General features: G+C 47.5%; 1 protein-coding gene across 2 annotated transcripts in view; it reads right to left on the bottom strand.

Moving 5' to 3' along the window:
• Positions 1-876: 876 nt before the first annotated feature.
• Positions 877-15,538, bottom strand: part of NMT1 (N-myristoyltransferase 1) — a 74,311-nt gene continuing 59,649 nt past the window's right edge. For both annotated transcript variants that reach the window (XM_030220651.1, XM_030220652.1), the window contains exons 11-12: positions 9,810-9,947; positions 877-3,105 (exon numbers count right to left, since the gene is read on the bottom strand). In XM_030220651.1, coding sequence (XP_030076511.1) covers positions 3,085-3,105; positions 9,810-9,947 — 159 coding nt within the window. In that variant the 3' untranslated portion in view covers positions 877-3,084. The remainder of the gene's footprint in view (positions 3,106-9,809; positions 9,948-15,538) is intronic.

Raw genomic sequence — 15,538 nt, forward strand, 5'->3', positions numbered from 1 at the left:
CTCCAAAGCCCTGGCCACTAACAGGTATCTTTTCAACCTAAACACTGAAAGGGTATTTCCAGGTTAATAAGTAATAGGAGAAAAGTGTCAAATAGATGAGAAACAACTTCAGCTGTAGAAAGTGCATGACCACAGAAGAATTCCTCTTCTCACCCCCAACTGACACTTTCAGTAGCATTAGCAGCATTGTACAGACTAGCAATACAGCTAGTGCTGAGGTTGTCTCTCACACACCTAGAATGGCAGAGAGACTAAGATTTCAGTACTAGAAATGAAAGCAAATTATGACTATTAAAGTTGGATTTATAAGTGTATACCCTTAATTATACAGCAAGAGCCCTATTAAATATTTACACAGCTAAAGGCCAAAGTAGAAGCACTTCTTATGAACAGTGCTCCTTAGAACCCCCTCTGAAGTCTGAATCAGCCAAAGCCCCCCCTCCCCCCCGGTTGCTTTGATAGATGGACCACAGGTCCATCCTCCTATCACTCTAGAAAATAGGACCTGCTCATGTAGATGAAAAGAAAAAGTTAAAAATAAACAAAAATGGTCACAATGAATTTCACATATCTGGCTGTTCTCAGAAAATGGTAAATATGAAGTATTACAAACCAAAGACGAACACACTTGATGGGACTTAGAAAAAAAAAGATAACAAGACTATATTTTACATGCATTTGGTTTTAGAGGTGCAAGTCAGTCAGCATCCTAGAGCTCATGCAACATCCCAAAATCCAGAAGAGGCTGAAACGCTACTTGTCAACTTTTTCAATTTTGAGAGGAGTAAACCCTAAAGAATGATATGAAATACAGAAAAGTGCAGCCTGATGTACTTTGTGTATGTATTAAAGACACCAATGAAGGCCATAAACCTATTTCTAATTCTCCAAAATTAAACCCCAATGCTTAATATTCAAAGACGCTTTGAGACACTACAGCACACAAGTTTATTAGTGGTGCAAATCTTATAGCTTTCTTCAAGTTTACTTCAGAATTTATAAAACATTTTTTTTGTTTTGGCAAAGAAGGTAAATTTTTCCTGTTGTCCATGAGTGATCAGCATGTAGTAACAGCCTTAGGAAGAAAGCAGGAAAGAATAAAAGGGAGAAAATTATTGAATCTGAGCAAGAACCTACGCCACAATGATCTGCTCTTAGAACAGAGGTTTCATTTCAGCAAGAAGGAAAAGCTGCTGCAGGCTGTGCAGGCAGGAGTACATGAATGTTGAATGAGACAGCTGGGAACTGCTGGAGAGAATCCACTTTTCCTGTGGAGAGTCAGCTACTTCACAAGAACACAGATAAAATGCACAGCACAGCAAACCAGCTACACTGTGAACACAGGCAATTTCTGGGGGGGGGGGGGGGGGGGGAGGGGACAACACTGCCCAGCGGGACAAATACTCCCTACCTACCAGTGGCAATAACCTGCTACAGGACAGCAAAGCCCTTGCTGCTGGGGATGAAAAGGTCTCTTCAAGGCAATAGCAAAGCTTATTTCTGTAAGTGTACAGTGTATTTCATGCCCCCTACCACTTCCATATGCACAACACCAATAAAAAAAGAAAGTATAACAGCATCCATCAAAAATAAACTAGAAACTGTGTGCACACGGAGCAGAGTTGGACATGGAGAAAACAATGCAAACCAAAGCAAAAAATAATTATCAGCCACTGCCAAAGACGCTCTCTGCCTGCTCTTTGAATGCAGATAGAGCAGGAGAGTTTTGCTTTGCTCTTTTATTGTTAGGTTTACAACAGACTGGTACATAGTCTGTAGATCAATGATGGCTGAAAAGCAGCTCCTATGAGGATGCCTGATAATTGCCATTTTCATCAGCAGGACTGCATGCTACTTTTTTTTTTTATTTTAAACATTTTTAGCAAATATTACCTGATTTCCTGTCTTTGGACTTAATGACATGTGCAAAGTCTAAATGCAAAACAGCCAACATGTAGCTATTTTTCAAATGATATGTCTAATGAGCCACTGCAGCAAAGACAGGAGATCATCTCCAATTATCCCCCCCTCCCCCCCCCACCCTCTTCTGTGGCTTAGCAGCACCCCTGCTGGCTCCAGGGAACACCATGATTCTCATTTCTGCACATACCAGAAGATTTGACACTCTCATTGTGCGACTTTCATCCATTATCTGCAGAGCATCAGCCATCCTGATCAGTTAGGCCACTACAGCAAGTGACCACCTTTTCTAAGCAGCAATACGAACTGAAATCAATGACCAAGTTACTAGAGAGGATTTTGCTTCTGGAGACCACCCATAAAAGTGTAGATGTCAGTATACAAAGGAGCAAAAAAAAGGGAGGGGGGAGGGGATAGAAAAGAGAGAGCAAGCTCAACTCCATCTGAAACAGCCCTTTATATTAGCAGCAGTCAAAAATTCAAAAGATTCACAGCTCTGAGGGAAGGCCAATCATGAACTCAGATAATAAAAATAGATGTATTTATATATATTATTAAACCTCACAGAGCAATTACCCATTAAAGAAGCTGCAGCAATCCAGCCCTGGAGAGCATATGCAAACGCAAGAGTTTTGAAATATAGCACAAGGCTCGTGCTTTTCTTTTTCATAAACTCATCAGATGCTCAAAAGGGAAGAGGTAACAAATTACTAACCCTCTCTGAGAAGGGAAATGCAACACTACAGGTTTGGAAGCTGAAAAATTTTTTTTTTTTTTAAATATATTATACTTTTATTATAATTTGCCCATTATCTGTGGTGTTTGCCAATGGTGTACCAGCTTCAGCAGTTACATTCCCTTGAGCAGAGGCATGAGGAGGAATGAACATGAAAAAAAATAAAACAGCATGTTGACAGCTTGGTCACCACTCAATGAAACAACCATTAAAAAAAAAAAAAGAAAAAAAAAAAAACTGATTCGGTAGCCCAAAGTGTGTGCAAATAGAGGTGGGGCGTGTTATGTCTGTGCCTGCGTGCCTTTGGCCTGCTAGCTGGTTCGGTCCAGTCCAGTCCGGCCCACTCCTCTACAGGAATAATCGGGTCAATTGACAGTTCCTGGCACGACTGTAGGGACTTTGCCCAATCCGTGATGCCCATCCTGGCTTTATTGTAGTACCAGTCCAACCTAGAAGAGGCAGTTGGAGAGAGTTAGAGTACAGAAGGCTTAGGTCTGTGATTAGTCAGTCACACATACTACAGACGTGGTACACATGGTGATAAAATTGGCTGTGGTACACTGGCAGTACAGGATTCTTCAGTCACAAAAATTATTACTATATACTAAAAATAAAGTGAAGTTACTCACGTACAGCAGACACGTATTCCACATATGGGTGACATCATCCAACGGAGCCCCAGTATGGAAGCTACTCAGCATTAGGAAGCCTTAGGCAGCATCCCACTACTCCTATGTGCATGTGATCGCACGGGACCAGCAGTATAATATCAAAGCAAAAGAATACAACTCTGAGGGGATGTGAGAATATGTGTCCTGCTGTCCTCAAAGAACACCTGCTACAGGTGAGTAATCTTTGCTTTCTCCGAGGACAAGCAGGACATTGTTTCTCATATATGGGAATCCTTAGCTACCAGAATCACTGAAAACAACAACTCTTCAAGGACAATAGGTGCTTGCAACGGCAAGACCAACCAGAACCAAATAAACTGTAACTATATACAGATTAGATGAAGAGTGCAGCCTGATAAAAGAAAAATGGGCCCAGGAGGGTGGAATTGGATTCTAGACATCGAACAGATTCATAGGACTGTCTAACCAAACCAGCTGTTGCATTGGGTATAGTGCTCAAGGCAGTAATGAGATGTGAATGTGTGGACTGAAGACCATATTGCAGCTCTGCAAAATTTCCTCAATGAAGGCTAATCTCAAGTGGGCTACTGACCCAGCCATGGCTCTAATATTGGTAATAACAAAAGAGAGGGAACAAAGTACAAACTAAAGTCCAAACAAAAAAAAACAGCACCACGGGCCTTTAAAAATTTTGATACAGAAAGTGAAAGTGCCTTGGTGCTTTGTAGCTTTTACTACATGAGACGTGGGGTAAGGAATAATATATTGTAGAGGAATATATTCGAGTTATTCCCCAAGTTTTCCACGTCATCACTGTGACCCCTGACGCAGGTGCTAGTCACCGAAACACGGCCCGTGTCGGGTCTTTTTGTCAAGGCTCATTCATTAAAGAACTGTGTTCCATTTTTAAAGGCCCGTGGTGCTGTTTTTTTTTTTTTTTGGATTTTAATATTGGTAAGCCATAACATGACCCTCCAGAGTTAGCCCCAGACTGGGTGTAAGTGAAATGTTGGACAATCTTTGTTTTCTGATGACTGTCCCCATCCTGTTTGGGTGCACTGTGTTCTAGGCTGCATATTTGGTTTGCTATTCTCTAAACATCTTACGAAAATATAAAATATTATAGAAAATTCTACAGGAATCAGAGAGAAAAGTCTTTTAATTACTCACCCACCAGCACAGCATCAGACATCAGTTTCAAGTTATAACAAACTTACAAAATCTAACATCAGTACCTCTGGTAATTATAAGTAATTAGACTAATTATATATAAAAAAAAGAGAAAAAGAAGAAAGAAAAGTTTGTTCCTCATACAAAGGTCACAGAACAGAGAGAAAAAAGGAAGAATAAATGAAAGAAAGATTCTTAGATATAGAGAATTAGTTTCTATGAAGGTACGAAAAGGGGAGAGCAAACCCCCTCGGGAAAAACAAGCCATTTGGACGGATCTGAAACTCTTTCCAAGCACAACTAGCTTTTCAGTTTCTTTGTCTGCAGCGTGGTTTTATAGGCTGTAGTGAGCATCCACCTGTCCTCTACCCTGGACCAATCATAGGTGCTGCAATTGTAATTGGGACTTTCATATGTGCTGGAAGCTTGCAATTGGTGTCCTTGCCATTCCTCTTTTCAGTAAATTATTTTTGTAACAAGATATACCAGGTAGCTGAGTTGCCAGTTGCCTTAGCAACATTTTCACCATCCGAGCATGTGACCAGCCAGAAATTCCTGCATGTGGCTGATAGGAAAAGAGAGAAGGGGGATGGGAAATAATGCAGCATACCTGAAGTAAAACTTTATAGCTAAAAATTATAGGACAACTGTCTATGGGCTTTAGTCTGCTCCAGATAGGTCAAAGCTTGCATGCACTCCAAGGTGTGCAGTGCACTCTAAACAGGATGGGAATGAGGTTTTGGGAAGCATGTTGGCAGAATGATGACTAATTAAAATGGAAATCCTCTGCATGCACCCTAAGTTCCTTCCTAAGATAGTGCTGAACTACTCTATTATGATGAAACCTTGTGTAAGGTGGATCTGCTACAAGGGCTTGAAGTTCACCGACTGAGCTGAAGTGACCACCACTAAAAAAACAAGACCTTTCAGGTCAGGTCCTTCAGATGACAGGGAATCTAGCAGCTCAAAAGGAGATTTCATCAGCTGCGTGAGGACAACATTGAGGTCCTGTGATACAGTAGGAGGTAGGGGGCTTTGTCAACAGCAAACCTCTCATGAAGTGAATAATTACAGGCTGTACAGAGATAAGCTCCCTCCCATGATAAGCACTGATTGAGCCAAGGGGATCGCTTACAGAGGGGTTTTTTTTTTTTTTTTACATCTCTTAATTAGAAATCTTCAAGAACAAATTAAACTGCCCAATATACAAACAAGTCATATCTGGCCTCTTAGGTACAATGCTAAGCATACCCCTGAGGCTAGTTGGTCTTTAAGCCAGACTCAAAAACATGCATGCATTATTCAAGCAGCTATTGTGTAGGGCTAAAAAGAGGGTCTAGGGCCTTGCCCCTCACACCAGATGGCAAATCTCCTCCACTTAAAAGTATAACACCTCTTAGTGGAATCTTTCTGGATGCCAATGAGACTCTGGAGATACCCTCAGGCAGTTGAAGGTATGCAAATTCTACGCACTTAACATCTAGGCCTTGAAGACCACGGACTGGAGGTTGGTATGCAGAAGAGACCCCTCGTTATGCGTGATGAGAGTCAGAAAATAGTCCAGTCTCCTCGGGTCTTTGGAGGACAACTCCACAAGAGAAGGGAATCAGATCGGACTTGGCCAGTCAAGTACAATGAGGATCATGGTTCCCCGGTTCCATTTGAGTTTCAGCATATAGTTTTCCTTACCAGAGGAACTGGAGATACATGTATATAAAAACCTCCCCCCAATCAAGGAGGAATGCATTCAATGCTAGTTTGTTGTGGGACCTGGGGGACCTCCATTGTTGAGATGAGTGGTGCCCACACTTGGGAAGAGTAGTCTCATGTTGAGAGACTATGCATCATCCTGCTCAGTCTGTCTGCAAGGTTGTTCCGCTTCCCTGTCAGGAATGTCTCTCAGGGCACCATGCTGTGACTGGTGACTCATTGCTACACAAGGGGTAGTATCCTGTACACCCCCCCCCCCCCCCCCGGCTGCTGCTTTTAATTAGATGGGCCACTTCCTCACCAAACAACTTATTTCCACAACAAGGGACATCTGCTAGATGCTCCGACAGCAGATTCAAGATCGGAGACCCTGAGCCAGGAAAACACTGCATTGCAACTCCTAAGGCAGAAATGCGTGAAGAAACAAAGACAGCCTTGCCAAATATTTACTACTACTACTATTTAGCATTTCTATAGCGCTACAAGGCGTATGCAGCGCTGCACAAACATAGAAGAAAGACAGTCCTTGCTCAAAGAGCTTACAATCTAATAGACAAAAAATAAAGTAAGCAAATCAAATAAATTAATGTGTACAGGAAGGAGGAGAGGAGGGTAGGTGGAGGCGAGTGGTTACGAGTCAAAAGCAATGTTAAAGAGGTGGGCTTTCTGTGAAGCATAAGATACTGAAGTCTTTTCAGGTAGAACAAAGTCTGCAAAGGAGAGAGTACTCTGTATTAGAGACTTCGAGTAAATTGTGGAATGAAGTTGATAATCCAATATATGATCGGTTACATTGAGGCCTGAAAAGTTGTTTTGCCAAAGAGTCTAATTTTCTAGCTTCTCCGCCTGGAGGAGCAGAAGCATAAGATCTTACACTACAAGTGTGTTTTAAAGCTGATTCTACAACTGACAAGGTACCAGTTTTCTCAAACCCAGTGCATTTCTGTACCCTATACACTATCAATTTTATCTGGAGAAATTTGAACCATCAGTGGAGTCTCCTAGTTTTTCACCACAGTGTTCTTCATAATTGCATGGAGTGGGACAGCGATGCCTTCTCTAGGAGGAGAGTCAAGATCTAGAACCCGAGTTCTGAATGAGGTTCTTCCTCTGTCTCCAATCTGAAAGGTTTGGCTTGGACCATCTCACAGACAAAGCTAGGAAAATATACATTTTCTGGAGACGACCTATGTCTCTCAGGTGGTAGAGAAGGATCAGATGGGATGCCATATGACTCAGCTGAAAGGTCCTGTGGGTCCTGATCTTTTTCCCGGGAGAGGTCAGAGCAGATTATGCAAAGTACTATTCTTGGGAAGTACATGGAAGAGTGTGTCGACTAAAGTGTTAGCTCTGCATAAGAGGTAGATGAGTCTCCAGGTTAGAAAAAGCCCCTCTGCTGACGATGCATGTGATGGTCGGGTTCATGGTGCCCCTGACAAAATCGACATCGCACCAATGTGACACACTCTCTGATGTATTAATGGGCTGAGGCTGGCACAAGCACCCTGTAAGCCTGTATAGGCTGAATGCAGTAGCCCTGAGCGCTCCTCTTTGAGCATAGTTCAGATTTCCTCCTGTAGAGCAGGCACTGGCACCAGCTCAGAAAATGGTGTGGACGCAGCCTGAAGTAGAGCTTGTGCAGGCACAAAAGATATCAAAGACTCTCGATGAGAAATTAGTTGGAGAGAAGAGCAGTCACTGTGGCATGGATGGTTCCCATGCATTGAGGACATCAGTGCAGGGAATGTGTTGGCAGAGTGCCTGGAGGGAGAACAATGGCAATGCTTCTTAGGTTCTTGATGTGCAGATTCCTTGATGCACGCAGTACTTACAAAGAGGATGTAGAGTCCTTTTTTCTGTCACAGTACCGAGTCTGGTGTTGGATGTTCCTGATATTGATGTTAATGAAGGTTCCACATCAAGTGCTGAATTCCTCATCATGCTTGATGCGGATGCCGACGTCAATGCAGAATCAAAAGGTTTTCAAGCTGGACTCTGTGGGCTTTAAGGGTTCTCATCTGCATTAACAGGCACAATGTGCCAGCAGAAGCTACAACGTGTGTCCCGGTGCTCTGGACCCAAACACTGAACACACCAGTTAAATGGTTCTCTTGCAGTGAGTACACTTCTTAAAGCCAGTTGGCATCCTCGTTGACATGGAGGGAAAATACAGCTGTCACAAGGTCAAAAGGATCTTTGGCTCAGGGAGCTTGAGTAGTTGTGTACATGAAAATGGTCAATGTTTTCCAGGAAAAAAGGGGGGCTCAGAGGCCCCAAAGGGCGAGAAAAAGAAAAGAAAAATGTAAAAAAAAATGAATTGAATAAAGTTAAGAAAAAGAATATGAAGAAAAAATATCCTGAAAATGGGAAGGCACCAAAAGACTAAAGTTTGATGCACTGAGAGATCAGAAAAGCAACCTATTTGCTCCGCGGAAAACAATATATGCTGGTTTTAAAGTGACAGTGCACTTTGGCAGTGTCTGCACCTGGTTCCATGGATGACCTCACACGTGAGATTATTCCTGCTGGTCCTCGGCTAATGTCCACGTCGGGGTTCTGTTGGATGATGTCACCCATATGTGAGGAACCATGCCCTGCTTGCCCTTGGAGAAAATATATTCTCAAGTCATCGGGTTTCTAGAAAAAGCCAACCTCCACCAGTGTTCACAACATGCAGCTTACAGGGAGGTCACCACGTGCATGACATTTTGCAGAAGTGCACAGGCCCCCTAATTCCAGGAGTTGTCACCTGGCAAGGAAAGCAATGGCGATGGAGAGCTCACAACCTGTTCCAGCTTGGAGACCAGGTTCACCATCTCTCCCTCAAGCTCTACACCCCCCCTCCCCATCTACCTTTAACAGGTCACCATCAGCAGCAGTACTGCAGACATGCTGCCTGCAATAAGCCCTAGTGTGCTTGCCACATCCTGTCCCCTCTGAAACAACTTCCTGTCTCTGATGGGGCAGGACGTGGCAGACAGAAGGCAGCATTTGTGCATCACTGCTGCTAATGGCAACCTCTCGTGCTAAAGATTAATTTAAAGGTACATGGGGAGAAAGAATGAAAGGGAGTGTGTGTAAGGATGTAAGGGTGCGTATAGAATTATTTTTCTTAGGATAATGTGTAAAAGGGTGGGCTTGTGAGTGCATGAAGAGAACGTGTTGGCAGGATGTGCATATTGGTGGGTGTGGGAACAGAGAATGTGTGGGCGATGGGGAGGGAATGTGTACCGTGGAGCCTGAAAAGTTACATAAACACACCATTTCAATAACTATATTTTGAAAATGTGCACTGTAGCAAATTCGAAGAGCAACAGCAGTGGAGGTCATGCAAAACCACACAAGGCATGCAGCTAACAGTCAAAGCAAACTTTTACTGAAGATCATAAAAGGACCTGACATGGGCCATGTCTCTCCCTGGTTTTTGTTTTCTTATGTTGCACTGTAATAAGTTACTATATTGCGTAATAGCAAGAAGCAATCACTGGGAAACACAATCGAAAAGTTTTGCACATGACAAAAAAAAACCCCCACAAAAAACAAACAAAAAAAACCCACCACATTTTTGCTTGCAGCATCCCAGTTCTTAGAGGGAACTATGCCCTTCACCCTATTTTTTCTGGTCTGTACCTAAGCCTTACCTTCTCAGCTACCATACTGGGGCACTTCCAATTGTATAAGTAATACTGCAGATTTCCATCCCCAATTCCAAACTTTAGCTTCTCCAGGAACATTTTGTTCTCCATCAGGTCCAGGGCATTAAATACATCAAAACCTTTCTGTCAGAGAGGACCAATAAGCCAACAAATCAGTTATTTCCATACCTTTCCTAGGTGTCACAGTGTGTACTTGTACTGTGGCTGTAGATCCTAGAAAAGTCAGATTGATTCCTTAAGACACTCCCACAGCTGTGAGCATGCCAGAATATTTGATCCCCTGGCTTGGGTCTAAAGAATCGAGGATGAGATTATCTGGAATGGTAAAATTATGTATCATACCTGATAATTTTCTTTCCATTAATCATAGCTGATCAATCCATAGACTGGTGGGTTATGTCCATCTACCAGCAGGTGGAGATAGAGAGCAATCCTTTTGTGGTCATGTGCTGCCGGAAACTCCTCAGTATGTCGATATCCAAGCTCCATCCGCAGGACTCAGCACTTAGAGAATTACACCCACAAAGGGACACTCTGCCCAGCTCACCACCGCCGAAACGGGGGAGGGGAATTAACCCAGCTCATCCCCACACAAGTGGGGGAGGGGAATCCGTCCAGCTCATCCCCGCGGAGCGGGGGAGGGACACCACCCCACCGATGCGGGGGGATCTGGCTTATCCTGCAACCGCAACCGCGGCAGGAGCTGATTGACCCTAACACCGCCAAAGCGGGAGGGAGCGCCGGCAGAATTTATGTCTCAATCCAGCCCCGTAAAACGGAGGGGAGAGGAATGCAGCAGCTCACTGTAACACAAACTCGTCTCAACTCCTGAAGAATCCAATTGAAAAAAACTTGAACACGAAGTCCTCCTGAACAGGAACTGAAGACTAAACTTGAACCTGAAATGCAACCAGAATATAAACAGTACAGATATCTGGGAGGGGCTATGGATTGATCAGCTATGATTAATGGAAAGAAAATTATCAGGTATGATACATAATTTTACCTTCCATATCATCATGCTGATCAATCCATAGACTGGTGGGATGTACCGAAGCAGTACTCACCCAGGGCGGGACATTGAAATCCCTGACCGCAACACTGAAGCTCCAAACCGGGCCTCCGCCCGAGCAGCCACAGTCAAGCGGTAATGCCTGGAGAAGGTATGGGCCGATGCCTAAGTTGCCGCCTTGCATATCTCTTCCAAGGAGACGGACCCGGCCTCTGCCATCGAGGCCGCCTGAGCTCTAGTGGAGTGAGCCTTCAGCTGAATAGGCGGCACCTTCCCCGTGGCCACATAAGCCGCTACAATGGCTTCCTTGACCTATCTTGCCACTGTAGGCTTAGCAGCCTGCAGACCCTTACGATGACCTGCAAACAGGACAAACAGATGATCCGATTTCCGGAAATCATTGGTCACTTCCAAGTATCTGATGATGACTCGTCTCACATCCAGAAATTTGAGAGCACAGTATTCCTCTGGGTAGTCCTCCCTACGAAAGGAAGGGAGACAGAGCTGCTGATTCACATGGAAGCGAGAAACAATCTTGGGCAGGAAGGAAGGCACTGTGCGAATAGTCACTCCTGCCTCAGTGAACTGCAGAAAAGGCTCTCGACATGAGAGTGCCTGGAGCTCGGAAACTCTTCTGGCTGAAGTGATAGCCACCAAAAAGACTGCTTTCAACGTCAGGTCTTTCAGAGATGCCCTCGACAAGGGTTCAAAAGGCGGCTTCTGCAAGGCTCTGAGCACCAGGTTGAGATTCCACGCAGGCACCACTGAGTGCAGAGGAGGGCGCAGGTGATTAACTCCCTTGAGAAAACGTACCACATCTGGCTGCGAAGCCAGGGAAGCACCCTTCAGGCGGCCCCTGAAGCAAGCCAGAGCCGCTACCTGGACTTTAAGGGAACTGAGCGACAGGCCTTTCTCCAGACCTTCTTGCAGGAACGCCAGCACTGAAGAAATTGGAGCAGTGAAGGGAGAAAGTGAGCCTGCTTCACACCACGCTGCAAAGGTACGCCAAACCCTGGCGTAAGCAGTAGAAGTAGAGCGCTTCCTCGCTCTCAGCATAGTGGCGATGACCTTGTCTGAGAAGCCCTTCTTCCTCAGACGCTGCCGCTCAATAGCCAGGCCATAAGACCAAAGGGGGAGGGATCCTCCATCACCACGGGACCCTGATGCAACAGGCCCTGCTCCACTGGCAGCCACAGAGGGTGGTCCACTGAGAGCCTGATCAAGTCCGCATACCAGGGACGTCTGGGCCAGTCTGGACCCACCAGGATTATCCGGCCCGGATGCTTTGCCACCTGGTCTAGTACCCTGCCCAACATGGGCCAGGGCGGGAACACATAGAGAAGCTCCTGTGTCGGCCACTGTTGGAGAAGAGCATCTACTCCCAGAGATCTAGGCTAAGCTGGCCCCAGCGCTTCGTGATGTGCAAGAACGCCTGAGCCGATAACTGCCACTCTCCGGGATCCAAGGTATGGCGACTGAGAAAGTCCGCCTTGACATTCATGACTCCGGCAATGTGGGCCGCCGACAGCTGTTCCAGGTTCGCTTCCGCCCACTGGCATAGATTCATGGCTTCCTTGGCTAGAGGGGCGCTCTTGGTACCTCCCTGGCGGTTGACATAGGCCACAGCCGTGGCATTGTCCGACAGGACCCGTACTGGCTTCAACGCCAGTACCGGGAGGAACTCCAAAAGCGCCAACCGAATGGCTCTGAGTTCCAGGAGGTTGATAGACCACTTTGCCTCTGCAGGAGACCAGAGCCCCTGCGATGTCCTTCCCAAGCAGTGGGCTCCCCAGCCCGTCAAAGAGGCGTCCGTCGTGACGACAATCCACTCCGGGGTCACAAGAGGCATCCCTGCAGACGTCTGTCTTCAGCCACCAGCTCAGCGCCTTGCGCACTGCTGGGTCCAAGGGAAGGCGCACAGCATAATCCTCCGACACCGGAGTCCAGTGCTGCAGCAGAGAGTGTTGTAGTGGTCTCATATGAGCCCTGGCCCAGGGCACTACTTCCATCGTGGCCGTCATAGAGCCCAACAGCTGCACATAGTCCCAAGCCCGAAGCGGAGAGGCTACTAGGAACTGGTCCACCTGAGCCTGAAGTTTGACAATCCGATTGTCCGGCAGGAACATTCTGCCCACTTGGGTGTCGAATCGAACTCCCAGATACTCCAGGGACTGAGTCGGGCGCAGCTGGCTTTTCTCCCAGTTGATGATCCACCCCAGGGAGCTCAAAAGAGCAATCACCCGGTCCACAGCTTTGCCGCACTCTGCATAAGAGGGGGCTCGGATCAACCAGTCGTCCAGATAAGGATGGACTTGTACTCCTTCCTTTCGCAGGAAGGCCGCGATGACCACCATTACTTTGGAGAAGGTCCGCGGAGCAGTAGCCAACCCGAACGGGAGGGCTCTGAACTGGAAGTGTCGGCCCAGGACTGCAAAACGCAGAAAGCGTTGATGAGGAGGCCAGATGGGAATATGCAAGTACGCTTCCTTGATGTCCAAGGATGCCAGGAACTCCCCTGCCTTCACTGCCGCTATAACAGAGCGAAGAGTCTCCATGCGAAAGTGCCGAACTTTCAAGGCCCGATTGACCCCTTTGAGGTCGAGGATAGGCCGTACACAACCTCCTTTCTTTGGTACCACAAAGTAAATGGAGTAACGTCCCTTGCCAAGCTGATTTTCTGGCACCGGAACGACCGCACCCAGGCGGATGAGATTGTACAAGGTCTGCTGCACTGCCACAGCTTTGACCGGAGACTTGCAGGGAGAGAGTACAAACCCGTCTCTTAAGGGTCGGCAGAACTCTAGCTTGTAGCCGTCTCTGATGACTTCCAGCACCCAAGCGTCTGAAGTTACCCTGGTCCACTCGCCCAGAAACGAGGACAGGCATCCTCCAATCTGCACTGGGCCATGGACCAGGACCCCGTCATTGGGTACGAGACCCTGGGGGAGGACCGGAGGGCGCACCTCCGGGACGGCGGTCTCTGCGAAAGGAATGCTGCTTGGGGGAGAAGTTCCTCTTGAAGGAAGAGGGGGCAGAGGAGCCCGACTTGCCCAGGCGGTACCGACGGGCTTCCTGAAACCGTCCTCTGGAGTTACCGGGGCGAGCACTGGCCCGAGCCCTGACCTCTTGTAACCTCTTGCCCCTAGACGTGCCAGATCGGTCATAATTTTGTCCAGCTCGACCCCAAAAAGCAGCTTGCCTTTAAAAGGCAACTTAGCCAGGCGGGACTTAGAGGCGTGGTCAGCAGACCAATGTTTCAGCCAAAGCCACCGCTGCGCAGAGACTGTCTGAGCCATACCTTTAGCCGAGGCTCTCAAGACATCATACAGTAAGTCTGCCAAATAAGCCAAGCCCGATTCCAGGGCCAGCCAATCAGCCCTCAAGGAAGGATCCGAGGGGGAAGCCCGCTGCACAATCGTCAGGCACGCCCTGGCCACATAGGAGCCGCAAACTGAGGCCTGCAAACTTAAGGCAGCCGCCTCGAAGGACGACCTTAAGGCCGCCTCCAATCTTCTGTCTTGGGCGTCCTTTAGGGCCGTGCCACCTTCCACCGGCAACGCCATTTTCTTAGTCACCGCAGTGATTAAAGAATCCACGGTAGGCCAAAGAAAGGCTTCCCGTTCACTTTCAGGCAAAGGATAGAGGCGGGACATAGCCATAGCCACTTTGAGGCTCGCTTCCGGGACATCCCATTGAGCTGAAATTAAGGTGTGCATGGCATCATGCACGTGGAAGGTTCTAGGCGGGCGCTTCGTCCCCAGCATAATGGCGGAGCCAACAGGGGCTGAGGGAGAGACGTCCTCTGGAGAGGAAATCTTCAAAATGCTCATGGCCTGCACTAACAGGTTGGGCAAATCCTCTGAGCGAAAGATCCGCGCTGCAGAGGGGTCATCCGCTCCATCCGAGCGGGAATCCGTCTCCTCCAAGGAATCCCCAAAGGACCGTTGGGAGAACTCAGATACGCTGCCCTCATCTACATCAGAGGAGACAAAGTCCTCTAAGGCCTGGGAATCCACCCGACGGCGTTTACTTCCGGGGGCCTCAACCCCTTTATCGGACAAGGGAGAAGGGGCAGCGTTCTGCATAAGGAAGGCCTGATGCAGCAGCAAAATAAACTCGGGGGAGAAACCCCCCAGACTGTGCACTTCAGCCGCCTGGGCCACAGCCCTAGACGCCCCCTCAACCGGCGCTCGCAAGAGCGGGGGAGAAACATGCTGCGCATCCAAGATGGCGTCCGGCGCGACACTCCGCGAAGGAGCCGCGCGGGAAGAACAGCGCTTAATTTTAGCCGCTTTTTTGCCGTCGCCCAAATCAAGGGCGGCCATGGCATTAACGTCTCCCAGCACAAGGGCGGCCCAAGAAGAAGCCGTCCGAGCAGCGTGGCCGGCCAAGATGGCGGAGGCGAGCAGCGGGGGATGGGCGTTTATGGCGGGAAAAACCGCCGCACCGGAGGAAGACCCGGGACACTGACCGGCCTCCGAACTGACACCCAACAAGGGCGAGTCAGACTTTAAGACCCCCGCTAGAAGCGCATACACGGTCCGGGGAGCGATTCTTCGCGCCCTCGCCCTCCGACGCCATAGGCCACGTGGAGATCAATCGGGGAACCCCCTGCCCGCTATAAAAAGGTAAAAATTACCTGCTTCTCGCTCCGAGCTGTAACGACCTGGTGTCCCAGTGAGTAGCTGCAATAAACGTTTAA

Source organism: Microcaecilia unicolor, chromosome 12, assembly GCF_901765095.1.
Source record: "Microcaecilia unicolor chromosome 12, aMicUni1.1, whole genome shotgun sequence".
Lineage (NCBI taxonomy): Eukaryota > Metazoa > Chordata > Amphibia > Gymnophiona > Siphonopidae > Microcaecilia > Microcaecilia unicolor.